Source organism: Plectropomus leopardus, chromosome 5, assembly GCF_026936395.1.
Source record: "Plectropomus leopardus strain MGB_pleo_1.0 chromosome 5, ASM2693639v1, whole genome shotgun sequence".
In the NCBI taxonomy this organism is placed as follows: domain Eukaryota; kingdom Metazoa; phylum Chordata; class Actinopteri; order Perciformes; family Serranidae; genus Plectropomus; species Plectropomus leopardus.
This window is the reverse complement of record NC_142180.1, coordinates 36,284,327-36,306,452: the sequence shown is the minus strand read 5'-3', so window position 1 is coordinate 36,306,452 and position 22,126 is coordinate 36,284,327. Positions and strand designations below refer to the sequence as shown.

Genomic DNA, 22,126 nt, shown 5'->3' with positions numbered 1-22,126 from the left:
GTGGCTGCAGACGGCTGCAGACCGTGGCTGCAGACGGCTGCAGACCGTGGCTGCAGACTGCAGTCTGCCTCAGCAGCAGCTTCGCTGACTTTTCCTCAGTGTGTAAGAAGTTAGAGCGCCTCTGGTGGGAAATGAAACACAACCACTCAGCTCTGAAGCCGTCACCGCTGACCTGGAGTCAGTTTCAGTTTCCGCTCCTATGTTCTCATTAATATGTCTAAAACCGACCGGAGATCAGCTCTTTGACTCCGGATAACCGGCGGTGGAGATCCGCTGCATCTTCTCTACCGGCAACGTGGCAACACTCAACACTTCAAACTTTTTTCCTACATGTGAGCAACAATCTGAGGACGCGGTTAGAGATGTGGAAATGACGCAGAAACGCCTGACAGCAGTTTTTTTATTCGGATTATCCCGAACATGGACGTGATTTCCTCTTTTGCAGCCTTGAGGGACTGCAGCTGTCAGACTCCTCAGGGCGTGCTCCTGTTTACCTCAGACTGGGAGACACAGTGCAAACACAGCGGACATGAAGGACTCTGCACGCTCTGAAGGTGTGATTTTCATTTAAAACTATCACTTGGTAAGTTTTTTTCCTCTTATTTTGATATTTTACACCTTTTTTTAAGCGCTGGTGCCTGAGCAGTAACGTGATATTACTGTTGCATGTGTGATTTTGGTATGTTGTGACCTTTACCCTCCTGTTATCATGCAGACTTGTTATCAGCTCATGTTGTGGGTCTCCTGTGAAATGATGTGGCAGTGCACTTTGTCCGGCGTGTGAGCCGAAAACAAAACTTCAAACCATATGTGTGGATTTTCCTCTGAAATAAGGATTTCCTGCAAACTCTCACTTTCAGTTATTTACTCCAGGTGGTTGACTGATCTCGTGTGACATCATGGATCACAGAGGTCACCCCCGGTCAGAGTCTGGCCGTCGCTCCCACAGAACCAAAGACAGAGAGGACCACTACAGGTATTCTCAGCAGGACAGGGACCAGAGCTACCCGCCACCCAACCCCAGAGAGAGGGACAGGCTCTGGGCTCAGGACACCCGCTACAGGGATCACTTCACCGGTCCTCCTCCTGCCAGACCGGAGCAGTACCCTCACAGCACTCAGCAGTATCCTTACGGCTATGGACGTCCAGACCACCAAAGACCCCAGTCCAGGTGTGTACAGTAATAAGACCGTGTTGTAGGGACTGTTTGTTATTAATGAAAGGGGAAGCGGTGGTGCAAAAGGGAGAGTCAGATAATTTTTGAAGCACTGGGGAGAGACTGGTTTTGGAGAGGGGCATTCAGCTTTAGATGGCTGTATGTTGTATTTATCTGACTGCTGATTTTTACAGGACACGTGCCATCCAAACGTTTTGAAGGTGTGTTAACTTTAAAATATTGGCCATTTTTTTCTTTTAAAGTTTTTGACAATTTTAAAAGATTTCTTTTTATGTTTAAAGAAAACATTTTTCTTTAAAAATTGTTGGCGATTTTTAAAGAAAAAAATGGCTTTTAAAAAAAATGCTTGGGGATGTTGGAAAAACATTTTGGCTTTTTTTTCTTTAAACAATTTTGGCAATAAAAAAAATGGCATTTTTACATTTTTTTAAAAATGTTTTGGCTTTTTCCCCCCTTAAAATATTTTTGCACTTTTAAAAGAAAAAAAATGCTTTTTAATTGTTTTATGGAGAAGTTTTAAAAAAAAAACATCTGAGCTTTTTTCATTCAAAATTTTAGGGGCTTTTCTAAAAAAAAAAAATGCTTGGGCATGTTGAAAAAACATTTTGGTTTATCTAAATCATGCTATCATTTAAATAAACACATTTTGGGGAGGCGTGGAGGTGCAATAGCTCATGTTTGCCTTTCTCTTGCGGTTCAGTGCATGCTGGGATACTCACTACTTGTCACCATGTGAAGGGTTAAAGGACGAAGGGAGAAGCTGGACACTCTTAACGCCACTATAATATCTAGATTTTCTGATGATCAGTGTTTTTAGCACATTATGTCTTATAATGAAGAACATAAATTAATGCATTAATAAAAGAAGTGGTCCTTTCTTTCCAGGCATGGCTACGACTATCCGCCCTACAGTCCCTGGGACTACAGAGACGGCTACGGTTACTATGACCACGACTACTACAGAGGACAACGGGGTACAGTGAGACAAAACTATACTGTGAGACAAAAAAGCTTTTACTGGCTCGACATGTTGGTAAAAATAAATGGCGTTGTATTCGTCTGTTACTCTGATCATTAAGATGCCGGCCAGTGGGGCCCCCAGGAGCCGGTTAGAGCGGGCCCTTACCACGACAGAGCATACAGGCAGGAACATTCAGGGAGCTCCTACACTGAGGAGTACAGGTGAGGCAAAAGAGTACACCTGTATGAAGTCAACCGTGTAATTGATTTGTAACTGACGGTAGAAAATGATCAATAAGATTTTCATTTTTATTTTGGAAACACGGTTGAATCGTGATCACTGAATGCACCAAACTGCCCAAGAAGGCTTTAAAATCATTTAGCGCAATTTGTTCATTCCTGAAGTGTAATGATATGTTCATGACAAAAATAACATTTGGAAAAAATGAAGCTACAAACATCTTACAGGCAAAATAACATACAAAGAAATAGGGCTGAACAATTATTCATTTTTTTTAAACTGCAAGACGGTGCACTGCGATTTTCAAATGGCAGGAGGTGAAATATTGTTTCATTTGTGCCAAAATACCATTTTAATATATATAATCATTTAATATGTTTTTCAGTGAAAATGAGAATAATGGTGTAAACATGATCATCCCTGTTTGGTCCGGGCGGGGGCCCTTCTGTGCGGAGTTTGCATGGTCTCCCCGTGTCTGCGTGGGTTCTCTCCGGGGTCTCCGGCTTCCTCCCACAGTCCAAAGACATGCAGCTCAGGTTGATTGGTGACTCTAAATTGCCCTTAGGTGTGACTGTGTGCGTGTATGGTCGTCTGTCTCTATGTGTCGGCCCTGCGATGGTCTGTCCAGGGTGACCCCGCCTTCTGCCCGATGACAGCTGGGATTGGCTCCAGCCCCCCCGCGACCCTTACGAGGACAAGCGGTTACAGAAAATGACTGACTGATGACTGATGATCATCCCTACTAATATTGCAAATTATAGTGTTGTTGCAGTATCAGTCAAACTAATCACAATTAGATGTATTTTCATAATTGTTCAGTTCTGCAAATAAATCACAAGATACAAAAAAAAGATAACAATGTAATAAAAAAAGATTAAAAATAGAATAAACAGGGTGACACTCTAAAACATAAGAAATATATTCAATATTTACTCAAACTTTAAATGAAATTATGTTTTTGGAATAGTTAAATAAGAAAGTTTTTTTTAATATTACTAGGATATTTTTAATATTTTTTACTAGTACTTTTGAAATGTGTGCGACGTGACCAAAGAAAACATTGAAAAGGGCTGCAGTTTAGCCTACAACTACCAGAATGCCTTGCGTCCCTCCCTATGGGTGATGTAACACCAGCTGGGCAGTTTGTCCACAAAAAAACAATATGGCGGTAACAGTCGACGTGAAGCTACAGGGAAACAGTAAGCAACATTTTAGGCGATAAAACAGCAGCGCAGTGACACAAATTTATCAGCACAGCTTAGATTTACTGTTTAATCTAATTTTCTAGCCTCCGTTTGTACAAAACATCAAAGTATGACACCCGTGTCTTGTTCACAAATTCTTGAATAACAACCAAAAAAAGCATCAAAATGTATTTTGAAGGCGTGAAGTAGGTAACATAATCTTAGTTTCAACTGTTATTTAACCATGATTTTAATTCGTCTATTTTAGTTTGCTTTTAATTACATGTATTTTTTATTGTATCTGTCGTGTTTAACTCTGTTATTAATACTCTTAATTCCGTGTTTACTGCTTATATTCTTTGAATTTGATTTACTCTTGTTGGTTTGGGTTGCTATTGTTATTTTTGTGTTGTAATTGTTTTTTTTTTCACTGGCCATGATTAGGCATTATTGTTTATAGGCTTTTGATTATGTTGCCTCTGCTTTGTCTGGTTTGTCAAATCACTTTGTAAACTCAGTTTTAAAGCTTCTTTATTTATTGAACTTATATCACCCAGTTGTACTGTTTTTTCTGTGTTTGTAAGTGAAAAGAGACAAGAAAGCCCAGTAATGCCTTAAAATCCATGAGTAAAATTCAAATCAATTCAAGAACCAACAGGAAGCCAGTGTTAGCTTGCTAGCATTTTGATTTATTTTTTACAGCTCTGTTTTTCAGCATATGAGCAGGTGGAGGGAGCTGTGAGCGACACCACAGTAAAGTCTTTTTTAAAAGCAAAGGTGTCGTGACCTGAGTGCTTTGGGACTGAATCATTTTATGCTGTAGTAGCAGTAGAAATGAGCAAACTGGATATATATTTCCATGAAAATGCAAGAATTACTCTCATTTTTTCCAGGTATGAGCAAAGCAGAAACCACTCCCAGCATTACCTCAACGACTACGAGGATAATCCCTCCAGAGACAATGAAGAGCTGTCCTCTTACTACCTGGGGACATTAGAAAGTTCCAAAAACTCGGGCTTGTCCTCCAGCAGCTATGAACTGAGTCAGTACATTAACGGAGCTGAACACAGCGAGTCCGTCCCACAGTCTCTTCTCGCATCTGACGCAGGTGAGTGTCGCAGGTAAAGCTCTTTTCTGTCACTTTGTTGCCGTGTGTTGATTCTGACGTGGTTTTCCGTGCTTCATGTGTCCTCAGAGCATGCACCTGTGCATCAGGTGTCGGCTCCTCTGAAGTACTCCATCCCTCACGCTGTGGTCAGCTTTGGGCCAGCAGGTCAGCTGGTCCGGGTCAGTCCAGGCTTGGCCACACAGGAGAACATCAGTCAGGTGGAAATCCACAGTCTGGAAGTAAGTTCAACACCAGCTCGTAATGATATTCAGGGTGTCTGCAGGTCCTTAAAAAATTCAGGTGTATAAACATTGGTCTTTGAAAGTCATTTATTAGTCTTTAATTTTAATTTGTGGGGCTTTAACCCTTTGAAATTTGACCAAATTGGCTGGATTTGTCTCCAAAAATGGGAGGAATGCAGTGAGCAGCTGATGAAGATATGATCCACAAATGAGCAAAAAATCAACTAAAAATTACAGAAAAAACCCAGCAACGCAAAAATAAAAAAAACAAACAAAAAAACAAAGAAAGTAAAAAAAAACACACACACAAAAAGGAATTTACTTGAAGAAATTGCTTGAAGAATAATATTTCTGTAAAATAATTTTAAACATATAATTATTCATAAATCTAGTTTTTAATTTCCCAAATCTACTAATTTCCTGCAGTTTGCAGAGCATTTGTTGCCAAGTTGCATGTTGACTTTTCCCCTGTTTCCAAAGAAAAGTGCAAAGGTTTAAATACTTGTGTAGACATCTGAACAAAGCTCAAGAAAAGTGATGTCAATCCAGATTTCAAAGGGTTTATTTCCTACAATGTTTTCTTTTTCCATCCTCAAATTTCCTGATGTCAGAAGTCCACATCTCTGATGTCCCCATACTTAAACCGACCACTGAAACTAATACTTTCGACTTGCACTCATCTGGTGGTAAAATGTAGATTCACCTAACTCATCATTACTTACTTTGATGTACGTCTGCAATGCTTCGATCAGAGAAAGATGATTTGCCAAAGAAATCGGTCTTAAATTTGGTTTAAGATAATGAGCAACTTCACAAAAAATGAATCAAAATGAGCTAAGTTCAAAGTTACAAGAAAATTACCTGAAAATTGGCAAAAAAAGGTTTAAAAAAATCAAGAAAATGTAAATGTAATTGACTTTTAATATATAATTCTAATGAATGCAATATTTTCTAATATTTCTATAATTCTTATCAGCTTTTCCTACTTTCATATAATTTGTGAGACATCTCTTCCCAAGTTGCGTGTCATATTTTTAGCCATATTTTTGGAACAGAAATCAAACCACTTTGCTCTGGTTTCAAAAGCTTGTGAAAGGCGCCCAAAACACAAGAAACCGATGTCGATCCATGTGTCAAAGGGTTACAATTATCTTGAAAATGTCTTAAAAAGCATTTAATTTAAGTGTCTGAAACCTGGAAACCCTGAATATTACAAGATTTTATTCTTCTTAAACTCTAGCATTGTGGTCTTGAATAAAAGTGCAGGAGATGATTTTTGTCTTCGTGTCCTCGCAGGTAATTCTGGGTGAGACAAAGGAACAGCAGGAGATGAGAAACTTCCCAGGACCTTTAACCAGGTAGGCCGACTCAAAGACATTAAATACTGAAATTACTTCTCTTCTTCAGTGTCTTTTTTGACTTTTGCATCTTAATTTAAGTTGTTCCATTTTGGCACTGAAGGTTTCCCATTTTGCCCTTACCAAAGTGGACTCAGGACATTTTGTGTTTGAAATGAAATCAGTGATTCTCTGTTAAATTATTCTTAATTTTTTATTTTGCATATTGTAGTAAGGGGGCTGATGTTAATTAGATGGTATCATGTTTGGAGCTCAGACATTCGGGAAATTTTGTAAATTGTTAAAGAATGCAAATTTTCAAAAAGTGTCCCGATTTTACAATACTCACCCTGCGACTTTGTCATTTGTTTTGCAAATCTGAAACTGAAAATGCTCACCACTAAATAAAAACATAACACAGAGATTCAAAGGTTATGTCTAATATTCAATGTTTAAAAGCTGTATTTGCTTTTTTTCTGTGTTTTTGAAGGGAAGATTTGCACAAAGTAGATGCTATCGAGTTTGCCCACCAGAGGGCAGGCGCCTGCATGAGAGACGACGAGCTGCACGACCGAAGATCTGCTGCCCTCCTGTGGAATCTGCTGATCCTGCTCTGCAGGCAGAACGGTGTAAGTGGGTCATGTGTTGTTATGTGGAAATAGTGCTCATTTGTTGTGGTATCAGAGTGAGTTCATTGTTTTTTATTGAAGTTTTTAGAATCAGAATCAGCTTTATAGGCCAAGTATGCTTACACAAACAAGGAATTTCACTTCAGTTAGCTTTGCTCTCAATGTACAGAAAATAAACAATAAATATAAAAGGAAAATAAAAAATAAAATAAGAAAATCAAAAAATAAAAACAGAAAAATACAGTTTTAAATTTACTTATGTACAAGCCATAGTCAAGCTATTATTTTAGTTTTATATTTACTTTTTTTAGTATATACAAGTTTTCATTTTCCATTTTAACAACAAATACAAATAGACATCAGAAAAAAAACACAAACAGCACAGATTAATCACAAGAACAGCATCTTCTCTGCAATATTCATAACATTAATGAATCAAAGGTCCATCAGCACAGTAACAGTCCTTGTTGAGGTCATCAGGTGACCTATTGTCCAAATCAAGCCTGGAGACAAAGAGACGTCCCTGTGGGTCAAAATAAAAGAAACAAGAAGCCACTCCCTCCCTCCCTCCATATGTTACAGCTGTAATTCATTGAGAAAGAAATATTCATAATACAAGAAAGACATGAGATGTACATGCAAAAAGCACAAGATCTCAGTATTGTATGTGGTTCCTATGACATGTTTAGTCCTTTTATAAAAGACAAAAACTGATTCCAGACAAGCAAATATGATTTTCTCCGATTATGCAGGTTTGCCATCATTAATTCAAAATCATCACTAAATTTTTCATTGTTTCAGCAAATAGTGGGCTCAGACATCGCAGAGCTGCTGATGCAGGGCTCACATTCAGATGGAAGCTGGGAGGCAGACGCTCCCACGCTCATTGACTTCAGTGAGGGAGCGACGGCTGAAGCGCCGCCGCGTGCAGAAGATGACGACCTGCTCACTGGAGACCCGAGCAGCTTCAGCCCTGAGAGCTCTGCCAAGGCCCTGCAGAGCTACACTCAGCTGCTGCTGGCTGGAAGAAAGAAGGTTTCTACCTTTATAACTCTCTCTAAGCACGATTATTATTTATTCAGTTAAAATACCTCAGTAAAAGTATCAGCACTGCAGTTTAAAAATATTCTATTCTAATAAAACTCCTGCATTAAAATCATACATAGGTAAAAGTATTGCTATTTAAAGTAGAGCTGCGCAGTACAGAGAAAATTAAATATCAACATACTTTTTACCAAATACCTCAATATTGATATTACAACAACACTGTGTGCAATATTTGGTGCATTGATCCCAATTACCGTAATTTCAGTTACTGTTCGTCGCTCTGCTGACCAGAGCTGGAATGGAACTAAGTACATTTACTCAAGTACTGTACATAAGTACATATTTGAAGTTACTTTTCCATTACATGAGTACTTTAATGTCATGCTGCTTTCTACTTTTACTCCTCTACACTTCAGAGGGAAATATTGTACTTTTTACTCCACTACTATTATTATATAACTGCTTTACAAATGAATATTTTCACACACAAAACAAAAATCTGAAAATATACAAGTTCAGCTGAAACAATTAGTCAGTTAATTAGAAAATTAACTGGTCACTATTTCTATAATCGTGTTAGTCATTGTTCATGCAAAAAACATTTTATAGTCCCAGCTTCTCATATATACTGTATGTAGAGGATTTACTCTAATTAATTAAATTATTTTGATTTTTAAAATTTATTTAAACCTTTGTGCATGTGTATTTTTAGTTTTAATATTTCAGTTCTTTTCCCTGAAATTACATTTACTTTGTTTAAGTGTATTTAACGTCAGAAGTTCTTCATCCCAAAACCTTTTTTTGGTTTCATGTCTCCAGTCTTTACACACGTCACAAAACCTGCCCTTTTCTGGTGTAGGGGGCGTTACCTGTGCGAACAGGTGACTTATGATTAGTGGGATTCAGCACTGAACACACCGGTTCGGAGCAGATTTGGGTGCTTAAGCACGTTTTGTATTCTTATTCTTATCAGACAATTTAAGAGTATGTTGCTGCGTGAGGCCCCTGCTCTTCAGGATATAAATACAGTATGTGCTCAGATAGTAATCTGCAAAAGATTAAATAGTTCATCAGGCACCTGTTAGGATACATCCTTTAACTGAGTGGTGCAAAGCTTTGCGTTACATATTTATGGATGTCAAACTGTGCTAAGTGTTTGTCTCCTCACACTTCCTCGTGTGGTTTCCAGGAGGCCTTGGAGTCGGCGATGGGCAGCGGCCTGTGGGGACACGCACTTTTTCTGGCCAGCAAAATGGACAACAGGACGTACACCACTGTGCTGAGCAGGTGAGAAGAGCAGAGTCATGAGACACACGACAGCTGCGAGAAATCCGTTCACAGCTGTACACAGGGGCGGTAATCTGCGAAGAAATGCTCCCTCTCACTAAATTTAGATACTTAATGAGCTGCTTCAAACTCGCAGCTACAAGATGTGGGCGCTATTTCTGTCACGTGTATTAGGAGGACATCCTCCGTGTCCTGTGTGTGTTTTAGCTGAGCCTCCAGGAACGCAGCTGGGCTGTGAAACATTTTGGCACAGTGTCCGCACGGGGTATTGTCATTTCCTTGTTGGTCACATGATGAACATTTGCCTAGAAAGCATTTTCCTCCACACACAATCATTGGTTATTCCAAAAAACAGGAAAAGAGGCACATCTTAGCAAAACTCTGAAGAATGCTATCAGATCAAATACCTCCATCCTACCCTCGCCTCCCAACAAAAAGACAACAAGTAAATAAATAAAACAAAGAAAAAATGAATACAGTAACAAGCATGGTAAATGGGTAATAGGTACAGAGGGGGACATTTTCACAGAGTAAATACTGGCCTCATTTTTTTCTACTTCAGAAGAAATGACCCAAAAAAGAAGAAATCAGTGAAGATTTACAAAAAAAAAACTTACCTGAAAATTGGCAACAAAAAAGAAAGTTTTTTTTGTAATTAAAAAAAAAAGAAGTAAAAAAAAAAATCGGAAATGATGTGGGGAAAAAGTTCCAAAAATTATGATAATATTGCAACATAATTATATAAATAATAAATCTAGCAATTTTGGGGACATTTCTGGTCATGTTGCTCATTGCCCTTTTCCTTGTTTTTGAAAGAAATCAAACTAAAGTGCTTAAGGTTTAAATACATGTGAAAGGCGACTGAATGCAGCACGTAAAAATGGTGTCGATGCACGTTTCAAAGGGTTAAAGCAACTCTGAAGAAAAATCAACTTATTGCACCCCGACAGCATCTGCCTGCAGTCAGAACTGAGGAATGGTTATACTTATGACTTGTGGAGCACGTGACATGAAACGCAGGACATCAACTCTGTCTAAGAAATCCTGAGGCTTTTCACACCCGTATCCAAAAATACTTCCCCTTATTTAGCTATGGAAGGTAATTACAGTACAAACAGCAGGCGATAAAATCTCAGAAACACTTAAACGTGGCTTTCTGTTCGTAAACATTTTCAGAATAAAATAAAAACATAATTAGTATTTCTAACATGAAGTTTTTTTTCAATAAGGACGAGGTGGGAAATTAATTTATAAAGCAATATTAAATCAGTTTTTTTTGTGAGCTGACAAAAAAGATTTTTATTAGAAATTCTAAAAAAACTTTAAAAGAAAATAAATAAATAAATAAATAAAATAAACAAAAAAACAAAAAAAAGTTCTTAAAGTGGTAATAAATATGTAAAATAATTTTAAATGTGTGCTTATGATGACTGTACTAGATTTCTTTTAAAAAAAACCTACTACGTATACTAAATCCTAAATCCTGGAAGTTGCTCATTCTCTTTTCCCTATTTCTTTTTTTTCAATAAGGCCAAGGTTGGAATTGATTTCTAAACTGATAATAAATCATTATTTCTGTGAGCTCACAAAAGTTCATTAGAGTTTATCAGAGGTTGTCTGCTAAGTTATATATACATTGCACAGGGTGGGACAGTACATAACAGCCCATAAACACTTTCCCAGAGAGTGTAAATAATCCCTTGATATACACTAAGATCAAGCTTTTTAATGGCTGCACCAGCCACAGAGGAGTGAGGATTACATTACAGAGACGTGTTTGTATTATGTCACTAAACTACAGTTTCTGTGAAGTGTTTCTCATGTTACCCAGTCCATTTTTACAGAGTCCTTTGGCATCAGCAGTATGTCCCATATGTCATCAGAGGAATGTGTGTGGGCAGAGTGGACAGGCAGGCATTGACATCAGCACGATGCATCTGCACAGAGGAGCTGCGGAGATGATCTGTAAATGTGTTGGCCTTTGTTTAGTTCAGTCGCTCTGATTCTAGCACGCATTGAAGCTTCGGTTAACCCTTTGAAACCTTGATGGACGTTACGTGTTTGTTCTGCGTTCAGATGCCTTTTACATGCTGTTAAACCCTTTAAAATCTGTAGGAACGCCTTTGAAAATGTGGGGAAAAAGGTAGTGAGCAAGCTCGCAAGAAATGTCAGACGAATTACAAAAAAAAACAGTAAAGAGAACAAGATTTTTTTTTAAAGGGGGAAAATTGAAAAAAAAAAACAGTTAATAATTATAATTATATATCCCAAATTATATTAACTATATATACATATACTTATTCCTAATGTTATCATTATTGTTATTAATATTTTGGTTTTTTATTTTATTTTATTTTATTTTTTTTTACCTTTTTTTAAATTTTCAGGTAACTTCTTGCAGATGGCCCAAAAAATCTGTAATATATATATATATATATATATATATATATATATATATATATATATATATATATATATATATATACTTCTTTATTTTTTTAATAATTATTTGTTAGATTTCATTTTTTACTTTATTTTTATTTTTATTTTTTGTATGTATATATATATATATATATATATATATATATTTCTTTATTTTATAATTATTATTAATTTTTTTTTGTTTTTAATTTTTTAACCTTTTTTGCATACTGCCTTCTGCCCTGTTTTTGCAAGAAATCAAACCAATTTGCTCAGGTTTCAAAGGGTTAAAGGGATAGTTTGGGAATTTTGAAGCATGTGTCGTCAGTATGTAATATACAGCAGCTGGTGGTCGGTGCGCTTCCCATTTGCAGAGACATACTGGACGCAAATTGACCGGGGTACAGCCACGCTTCAGGAATCCCTGAACTGTCCCTTTAAGATGTGCAATGACACTAACATCTCTTTTTTCAGGTTTACAGGCCAGCTGACTGCCAGTGATCCCCTCCAGACTCTTTTCCACCTGCTGACTGGGAGAATCCCGGCTGTAGCCATGGTAAAACATCCACAACATAAACTCCTCACAGACACAATTATAGTATTGTAAACCATCCATCTTATTAGCCAGTAGGAGTCTTGATAGATGTACTCTGTTCCCAGTGCTGCGGAAATGAAAAATGGGGAGACTGGAGGCCTCATCTGGCCGTCATGCTCTCCAATGAGACCGGAAATCCTGCCGTCCAACAGAAGGCCATCGTCACCATGGGAGACACGCTCGGTACGGACGCGCTCACTGACAGGCTGTAATGTTGTTTGTGCACAGATATACGAGCTTTGTGTTGCTCTTCCCCGTGCAGCCTCCAAAGGCCTCTTACATGCCGCCCACGTGTGCTACCTGACGGCCGGCGTTCCCTTCGGGGCGTTCACCCAGAAGGCAGAGAGACTGGTGCTGCTGGGCAGCAGCCACAGGTGAGCTGGATCTGAACCCTCATGTTTGTTTGAGCTCCTGTGCTCTCAGTGTTTGCTGAGATGATCTCGCTCTGAACGGTTTGCTGTCCTCTGCTCTCCTTCAGACAATCCTTTGAAGGCTTTGCCACGAACCTCGCCATCCAGTGCACCGAGCTGTACGAGTACTGCCAGAAACTTGGGGACAAAAGCCTTTTAATGCCGTCCTTTCAGGTAGCTCCCAATTACACCTGATCTCACTGCTTTTACACATTTTTATAAATACTTTTATTGTCATTTGCAGTCATATTTGCATAAATACAGTAAAACTTCAATCAGTATTTATGTCATTATTTGCTTAAATCTTTGAACTCAACAGGCTGATATTTGGGACAGACTTTTAATTCCTTTCACACAAAACTGTTCAAACTTAATTACTTATTTAACCCTTTGAAACCTTGGCAAATTGGCTTCATTAATTTGTTTATTTATTTTCATAAATGTGAGGAGAAGGTAATGAGCAACAAAGAAGAAATGACCCAGAGATTAGCAAGAAATCTGTAAAAAATACAAGACAATCACCAGAAAATTTGCAAAAAAAAACCTAGACAAAAAAGTGAGAAATGACCTGAAAAAATGTTAAAAATTGTGATAATTCTGTAAAATAATTTTAGATATATAATAATGAATATAGTTCACTGGACAGTTTTCCGTAGCTTTTTTTAACAAATAGTCTTTCTTTTTTGCTGTTTTCTCGTTTATTATGCCGATAATACCGTCTTCTTTGGTGCTCACGGTCTCAGTAAAATTAGTTGAACTGTGGAGAATCTTACAAAGCTAAAATGTGTGTAGCATGTCCATATTTGTATGTGTGATCAAAGCAGCTAACGAACGTGAATTCCTGCAGGTCGCCAAAAACCAGGTTTTATACATCCAAAGATCTTTCAGAAAAATAACCTGCATGGTAACCAGACTGAGCCTCTAATCGAGACAGGCCTTTATTTGTGTCTCCACAGCGTGATAGTAAAAGGGACGAGGCTTTTATTTGAAGTTTCACGGCCCGATGTAAAGCATGTGATGATGAACATTGCTGTGTCGTGTTCAGGTGTATAAGTTCCTGTATGCCAGTCGACTGCTGGACTGCGGGCTTTCGTCACCGGCGTTTCATTACTGCGAGGTGGTGGGACAGGCCGTCCTCAGACAGAGGGAGCCTCTCTTTGTGCTGACTGGAGAAGTTATTAAGGTATTGTCACATCCTCCAATCCTGCAGACACACTGTAGTGATTCCACGCAGATGTACCTCATGTGTGCGTCGTTTCTCCTGCAGCTGTCAGACAGGCTGAGACACTCTGAGGGTCAGTTCAGTGAATCGGGGGTCAGCGGAGCCGGGCAGGAACCCGACTGGCTCCAACAGCTGCGTGCCAGGCACCGCCGTTTACAGGTGAGCGATCCCGCACAGCTTCTCCATGTCTTTCATTTCAGAAAAAAAAGTTATTGTCTTCAGAAAAACGTGAACTTTGTTTTTACAGATCTAGGGCTGCAACAGTGAATCAATAAAATAGATTATAATCCAAAATTACATGTGTTGGAAAAAAAATTCTTTGATTTTTGATAAAATTTCTGCAAAAAAATGACATCCTCAGCCGCACTTTTTGTTAATGAGCATGTTAGCAGCTAAACTAAGATGCTGAACAATGTAATTATATACATTATATTATATACATTATACCCGCTTAACATCAGCATGTAAGAATTTTTATTTAAAGTAAATCTACAGAAGAGATATCTACATTTCTTATTTTGCTCAGACGGGGAGTTACGACTACACTGAAATGTACCTGCCACCTCCTGAGGGAGGAGCTCTGGCCCACGAGGATGGCAAAGTGATTTTAGGTAATTTTTAATCCTCTTTTCAAATGATTCACCATGACGCCTGTTGTGTCTCCCTTCACTGCGTTCTACATCTGCAATACTTAAAAATGTTTCTTTCATCTTTATTTGTCTGCAGAATCAGACCTGGACGACTTCAACCGTGACATCCAGAGTCCAGAGCCTGAACTCCTTTATTACAGAGGCCCCGCGGATCCAGAGGGCCTGCAGCATCACGTCGAAGGAATCACTGAGGGAATGAACGCGTTGTCGTGGGACGTCAGCGGAGCTCAGAACTGGTACAAAATGTGCAGCATCATATCTCATTTAAGTCTGTCGATCACATATTTTTACATAACTTTATTGTCCTTTAGATTTGCATTGGATGGAAATTTGTTTTTGGCTTATAAGACAAAACACACCAAACGCAACAATTTAGCATCTTTAAATCTCAAACTGAGCGAGTGGCATTAATACAAGTGACACGTGCATAGGTGCTATTTATGGGGGGCGTTGGGTTTTATGCCTCCCCAAAGGAAACCCTTTAAAACCTGAGCAAACTGGCTTTGTTTCATTCAAAAACAGAAAAAGGTAATGCTCAACTTGACAGGAATTGACTCCAAAATTTGCAAGAAAATACTAAATAAAAAAGTTACAAGTAACTTACCTATTAAAAAAAAAACAAGATAATGACAAAATAAAATAAAATATATGTTTTTTCTGTCACATAATTTTAATTTTAATTATTTTGACATTTTCCTATTTTTATTATTATTTTCATAATAATCTCTCTACCTCCCTCTTTTTTTTTTCTTTTTCTTTTTTTTTTTTATACAAATTTCTTGCATTTTACAGGACATTTCTTGCCAAAGTGCTGGTTTGCTTTTCTTCCATCTTTTTGAAAGAAATCAGCTTGTGAAAGGCATCTGAATTCAGCATAAGAAGGGTAATTTTCCACATGATATACGCGCCTTTATATAGGCCTTTTTTTTAAGGTATAATACACCATTAGACTGAAACTAATGCGGGAATAGCCTGATGATGTCGTCACAATGCCAACATTTTTTTTGCCCTCCCAAAGTTGAACCCAAGTCAGCGCCAAGTGACGCAAGGATTGATCTTCCTCTGGCAGATAAAAACTCTAACCGCATGTGTGATATCCAGTCCTAATAGACCATTATGTCACCGTCCTCTCACTGTCTCTTGTCTAGGCCTCACGCCAATCCTCCGATGCCAATTACACCGCTTTATGCTCCCCCAGCGCCCGCAGTGGCTGCAAGCCAAGACTTCAGTTATCATAACACAGATAGCACTGAAGTCAGAGCCCCGCCACATTGTCCTCTGCCATCAGCCGCTGAGGGTGAGAGTCTAATGTCAGTCAGCAGTCATGCCTCTCTGTGTTCAGATATGTACTACGGACCGCGGGGAGTCGGCTCATGTCTGACATTTTGATTTTATTGCTTCTGCAGGGGCCGGGTCGTCCTGCGGAGCCAGCACAGTGAGTAATGATATGCTGTACTCATCAAAGATGACAATCTCCTGGTTTGATGTCACTTTCTGCCACATTCAACTTAAAACAACTTTCAAATTTCATTTCTACTTGGATCTTCATCAAGATGAAACCACACCTGAAAACCACATACAGAAAAATGACCTGGATAGAGATAGAGAGAGAGAAAAATATAACACAATTGTAAAAATAAATAAATAAATAAATAAATGAATATATATATATGTGTGTGTGTGTGTGTGTGTGTGTGTGTGTGTGTGTGTGTACATATATATTTTTCCAGAGAAGTATATATTTTAATCTAATCTCAGGAATAGTCCCATTGAGATTCAGGGAGTAGACTAAAAACACAGAAAAAAAATATGATACAGACATATATTTTTATGCTTTTTAAGCACTTTTTATGGCAATTTCCTTTTTGTTTTTGTTTACTTTTATTTTTTGCTAATTTTCAAGAAATGTTCTTGTAATTTTCAATAATTTCTTGTTAATTTTTTAGGGGCTATTCTCGTAAAGTCTTACGTTCTTGAAAGAAATAAGTTAAATTTGCCACCTTTATGCTACTACAATTCAGTTCTTTGCTAAAAATGTCAGTGTTTTACTTAGAGTATTAAACATTGGTCAGTGTTTCCAAAAAGTTACCTGCATGTGTGTCGTTTTCTGTGTTTGCCTTTAAAGATGGAGGCTCACATGATGGGAGTCAACTTCAGTCAGCAGGAGCAAAACCAGCAGAGCATCCCGCGAGGTTTAGAGGCCTCCGAGGAGGCCTCCGAGCCTCCTCAACAGGTGCGTGTCGCTGTCATACTGACGTCTGCTGACCCACATTAGAGCCGTTTGACGTCATTTTCTTTGTATTTTATGCAGAGCGCCAAGGTCGGATGGTTCAGCGGTTGGTTTAAATCAAAACCAAAAGACGTCCAAAAGGAGAGTTCAGAGCAGGGAGGCCCGGCTCACATGGTACGAGTCGACTGAATACACATTATACCAGTTAAACTGAACTTACTGCCCACCAACCATTTTCTGATTCACAATAAAAATAAATGCATTTAAAGATTCACATTTGGAATTTATTTTACTTTACATTTTAAGGCTTTAAAAAAAACTCAACAGAAAACAACACATTTTAAACTCATCACTGAGTCCAATTTGGTGATGCAAGACATAATATCGTATGTTTTCTCAGGAGTCACCACCGACTGCTGGCTTCTGTCCCCCCCCCCCTCCTGCTGCTGTCTCTCCTGCCATGTTTCCATCGCAGCCGTCCTCTGCTGGGATCAACCCCTTCTCAAGAAAAGCAGGTGAATTATGAAATGATTTTACCGTCGTTTTTACCGGTCAGTGTTGATAAATCACCAGTTAGTCTTTCAACTATCCAGGTCATAAAAATGTTCCACATTCTTCACTTGAATGTGGGATTTCCGAGGTCACCGACCTCTCTGTGCTCCTTCTGTGTCGTGCCATTAACACAGTTGTTGACCAGCGTGTCCAGTTTCATATTTTGGCTAAAATACAATCATGATATGCAGCTTGCATGTTTTTTAGTAATCTAAAACATTGCAGTGGCTTGGCTGCCGCTGATGACATTTTATCTACATTAAGGTATGCACATGTGATAGTTTTCTATAAATATACCTGTCTTCCTCATAGGCCAGCAGCTGGGGTAGAAACAGTGTCGAGACCACTAGCCTGTACCACAGGTAACGTCAGTTACTTAAAGGTACAGTTCATCCCAAAATCAAAAATAAATATTTTTTCCTCTTACCTGTAGTAATATTTATCAGTCTAGATAGTTTTGGTGTGAGTTGCAGAGTGTTGAAGATTTCAGCCGTAGAGATCTCTGCCTTCTCTCCACTCTAATGGAACTCATGACCCCAAAAAATGTACATTTGAAAAAGTACATCCACCAAGTGTATCACTGTGCAGAAGGATTAGAGCTCTGATCTAAAAAATCAGACCCTTCATAAACCTGCACAGTTTCTGTCCGAGCCCGACCCACGGCAGCAGTTTGGGTCTGAGCCCAATTAAAAAACAGAATTTGTACTGTAATATTCTACATGTATTACCAGCTAAGGGCTGGCATATTTCCTCTCGCTACTTCTCCTCCTACTCTTCCTTCGGTTAGCCTGTCACCTCGTGCATGACCGGTTCGGCAGAACAGGCTGCTTCCTTCGTCTAAATGCAGCCTTAGACAGCATGCTGGCATTGTGGAAGCAAAAGAGCCGTGACAGGTGTGCCATTAGGGTTATATATAAGACGCAACAGCAGCGTTTTACAAACATTTATAATGGCACGACATGGCAATGACAATAATTTACCTTCTCTGTTATACGGCAGCTGTTATCCTCTGAGCGGAGAGTAAAGCGCTCCCAGACCTTATCGTTTTCCCAATATGTGGACATTTTTGTCTGCTGTTCTTTGTCTTTGAGTTAGTCGTTAAATGCTATTAGCTTTAATAATATCTCACAGTGGATCGCGCACATAACACATAAACATATAAACAAAGTGCCAAATGTGTCTCGTCCATGTTCCTGTCTTGCTGGCTGTCCATTTTCCACAGAAACCGTTTTGGTGCCAACTAGTTCCATAACATTGGAGAGAGGGCAGTTTAGTTTGGTTGCAAACAATTTAAAAAATGCATAAAGTCAAGATTTATTAAAAAAAAAAAAAAACTCAATTTGAAAACAGCAGATGAAAGCAAAAATCAAGAAAAAACAAACAAAAACCCTAAATTAACATTTTACAGAAAAATACAAAAAAGATGAAAAAAAACAAAGAAAGAAAGGCAGACATTTCTTCAGTCAGTGTCTCACACCAAAACTATCTAGATTAATAAACTGCAGCTCAGGTAAGAGGTAAAATATTTTGATTTTGGGGTGGATTGCCGCCTTAAAGATAAATATATAAGGGTCATATTAACTATCCATATTAATTACCTCAAAATTCTTTTGTGTTCGTAGGATCGCTCACATCACTAGGGGATATCACACCACCTACCACTAACTGCGCCTTCATATGTAACGAGAGCTTCACCTGAACTTGGATGAACACCAGTAATATCCATACCGCTCCACGCCGCCCACAAGTCTTTTTAAAGTATGTCGTTTCAAACCCCCACAGCAGGGCCTGCTCGCCTCCAGGCTGCATATTAGATACAGAAATACTCCGCATGGAGCGGCATAGTAACTCATATTGCAGTGAAACAGCTGATATGTGCTTTCTTAAAGCTGACAGCAGGGAAATTAGCAGTGGGTGCCGGACGGGACGTATTTGGGGGAGCGGATGCCTTAATTGACCCCGATAGCCATTTATGTATGAAGGGCCGTCGATGCCAGCAACACGCTGCGACTGAGAGCAGCTGCCTTTAACCCTCAGGGCCCGCTTTAATATCACACACACTCGTATCACTCTGCACACAAAATATGCTTTTCAAAATCAAGCTTTAAAAGATATTATACATTCATATTATTTTCTACTTTCATTAAGTTAATTTTCTAACGTCAGTCCCTATTGTAAATATTCATTAATTTCCAGAATTTTAAACCTTTACATGCCAATTTTGTCACAATATCACTGTATCACAGCCTGGGATCACTGATTTGCAGCAGCGTTGATTGTGACAGTGCACCTAATGGAAATGTATTATGTATTTTCTCCAAATGCCAAATATGGTAAAAAAAAATGTCATCAAGTGGAAAATAGCAAAAATAACAAAATTCCAAGGCAAAAGCCCAGAATGACACCCAGAAATGATACCATGCATGTTTTTATGCTTGGATGGCTGTGGGATCAAAAATTGTACTTTGAATGGGTTTCAATAGCAGATTTTTTTGCACTTAATAGTCTGAACGTAACAGTTAAGTTTCCACAGTGTATTTTAGACTTAATGCAGGAGCTGAGCTGGAAATTCCAAGATTAAACAAAAATACACAATTGTGCCAAAATTTATGCCATATGCATAAACACGGACAAAATTTTAAAAAAAGAAGAATGCAAAGCACTTAATGCCCAAACAGTGCCTTTAGGGTGAATGAGTGTCTGTGCTGTATCCTGCAAGAGAATTAAATTTAAGTTATATTTAGAAGCATAAATCCATACGTCTATAATCTTTTTATCATCACATGTCGATGCACTTCAACACAAATGTCAAATTAAACATAAATCAGATCCAAATGTAAATATAATCCGTTGCCGTGCTCATTTATGAGCCTCACAGGTGCCTTTTTTAAAGTGTGGCACATTATCTGATCGTACTTCTGTAAAGTGGAATAGTTTTAATTATATATAAGACCTACACAGTAAAAAAAGGTGTTGCTATCCTGCTGAGATGGGTAATACCACATGGTGTTTGGGGGAGGGGGGGGCAGAAGCACCCAACATGCCCTATACCCCCCCACACACCCAGCCTGCAAACACTTACAGGACAAAACTGTTTATGTGTTGATATTTACAATGCATCTGAGTAAGGGCGATCTTAATAGCCCTGTTATATAAATGTTTCTGCGACCACAGTGTTCTTAAAATGTATATAAAACATACAGTAATATAAGCTTTTGGAGTACATTTTAGAACAATATTTATATAACTGTCTCTTCTTGTAAACATGTTTTAATGTTTTTACTCCTGTCATATGGCTCTGTGCACGACCATGGTTTTTTGTTTTTTTGTACCTCTGCCAGCACAAGAAATGTATCAATTACTATTTTATCCGTGTAGTTTTGCGTGAAACATATTGAATAAAAACAACTTGCCAGGAAATATCTGGGATTCCAAACAGGGCCTCTCACTTAATTTAGAGCAAGTGACAACACGGCAGGTGCCATCTCCTTTTACGATTAGTCTGCAGTAGCCAAGTTCGAGTGGGACACGCTGCCAATAATGTGTCAGTGCATAAACGCGTTCAGATCGGATGGGCTCATGAAAGACCGTATCAAATGGCATCTAAAAAATCTACACGGAGAGTAAAATCATCGCTAGAGAGACGGAGGCGGATATGGCATTTCTTGTCAAGTCATTGACCGACTTTTCATCACACTTTGTTGCATAAATGTGATGTGTCCTTGTTGATTTCGATGATTCCTCTGAGAGCAAACTTTATTTTAGGGACAAAACCCTTTGAAACCTGGATTACCATCCATTCAGTACTTGTAAGTGAATGCAAAGATGTATTTCTGTTTTGGAACAAGCTCGGTCAGCTTGGCGTTGCACCTCACTGTGCAATTTTCTGAGCATCCTTTTGGATGGATGCTGCTTACAGTGCAGCTGCTAATGTTTCCTTTTCAAATAGTCCTGACCTCGCCTGGCAGTGTTACTGACTGAAATACAAGCAAATACACCAACACACTGAGAGTGTGTCATAGGAGATGATTTCGGGGGTTACTTTTCTTTTTTTCTTTAAGTTATTTTTCTGGACTTGATGGATTACTTTTGTATGAGTCTATAGTTTAGTTTAGTGTATTTGTTTCACATAATATAAAGCAACAATGAGGATAAAATATACAAAAAGTACATGTGAGGGTGTGGTAGAAACCTATACTTATACTGGCTATACTGGCCAAGTGCAATATTCAGAGTGCACAGCTATTTTTTTTTTCTTTTTTTGATAAAGTTAAAATGTGTCACAACAACATATTATAATGAAGCATTGTGGTTCGACAAATCATAATTAAGAGAACATACTTGTTTAGTACAAACACCAGAAAAAGTCACACCATCATCATTTTCTTTATTTTTCAGTAAAAAGAAATGCAAAAATTACTATTCCCACTCATATGGCATCACAATATTTATCAGAATAATCATATATTCTTTGCATATTGTGCAGCAGTATTCTACACGCTCAAGTTTGAAAAACCCTCAGTCAAACCTGCAGCATGTGCTCGGCAATATGATTTTAAAGCCACGGATTTACACCTCACATTACAAGCGTACTAAAACTCAGATATAAAACATAAGCTGTACTTCCAAACACAACAACAAGGAATAGAACGTAGCAGCACAAGATAATTCACATAGCAGCGTCCACTGGCAAAACGCTCCGAGTGACTGATTGATGAGCTTCCCCGAACCATTAAAACTCTTCTGGTCTGGTAATGTGGTCCAGTCATGTGTGGCTTTTGGCCAAGTTAGAGCACTTTTTTTTCAATTGCAGCTTCTGCTGCTTGTGTGTCAG

General features: G+C 38.5%; 1 protein-coding gene across 3 annotated transcripts; it reads left to right on the top strand.

The window, feature by feature from the left end:
- On the top strand, window positions 1-20,728 carry sec16b (SEC16 homolog B, endoplasmic reticulum export factor). 3 transcript variants are annotated; one of them, XM_088078132.1, is made up of 25 exons: window positions 1-583; window positions 874-1,171; window positions 2,063-2,151; window positions 2,257-2,359; window positions 4,456-4,670; window positions 4,758-4,909; window positions 6,209-6,270; window positions 6,740-6,878; window positions 7,680-7,913; window positions 9,115-9,212; window positions 12,108-12,189; window positions 12,294-12,411; window positions 12,491-12,602; window positions 12,707-12,812; window positions 13,684-13,821; window positions 13,906-14,019; window positions 14,387-14,471; window positions 14,587-14,746; window positions 15,659-15,807; window positions 15,917-15,945; window positions 16,636-16,743; window positions 16,822-16,914; window positions 17,141-17,255; window positions 17,605-17,654; window positions 18,915-20,728. In XM_088078132.1, the coding sequence occupies exons 2-24, from the start codon at window positions 900-902 to the stop codon at window positions 17,619-17,621; spliced, it is 2,790 nt and encodes a 929-aa protein (XP_087934258.1). In that variant the 5' UTR covers window positions 1-583; window positions 874-899; the 3' UTR covers window positions 17,622-17,654; window positions 18,915-20,728. The 3 variants fall into 3 exon arrangements, with proteins under 3 accessions (XP_087934258.1, XP_087934257.1, XP_042340051.2); XM_088078131.1 differs by having other exon boundaries at window positions 861-1,171; XM_042484117.2 differs by lacking the exon at window positions 1-583 and having other exon boundaries at window positions 615-1,171.
- Window positions 20,729-22,126: the final 1,398 nt, after the last annotated feature.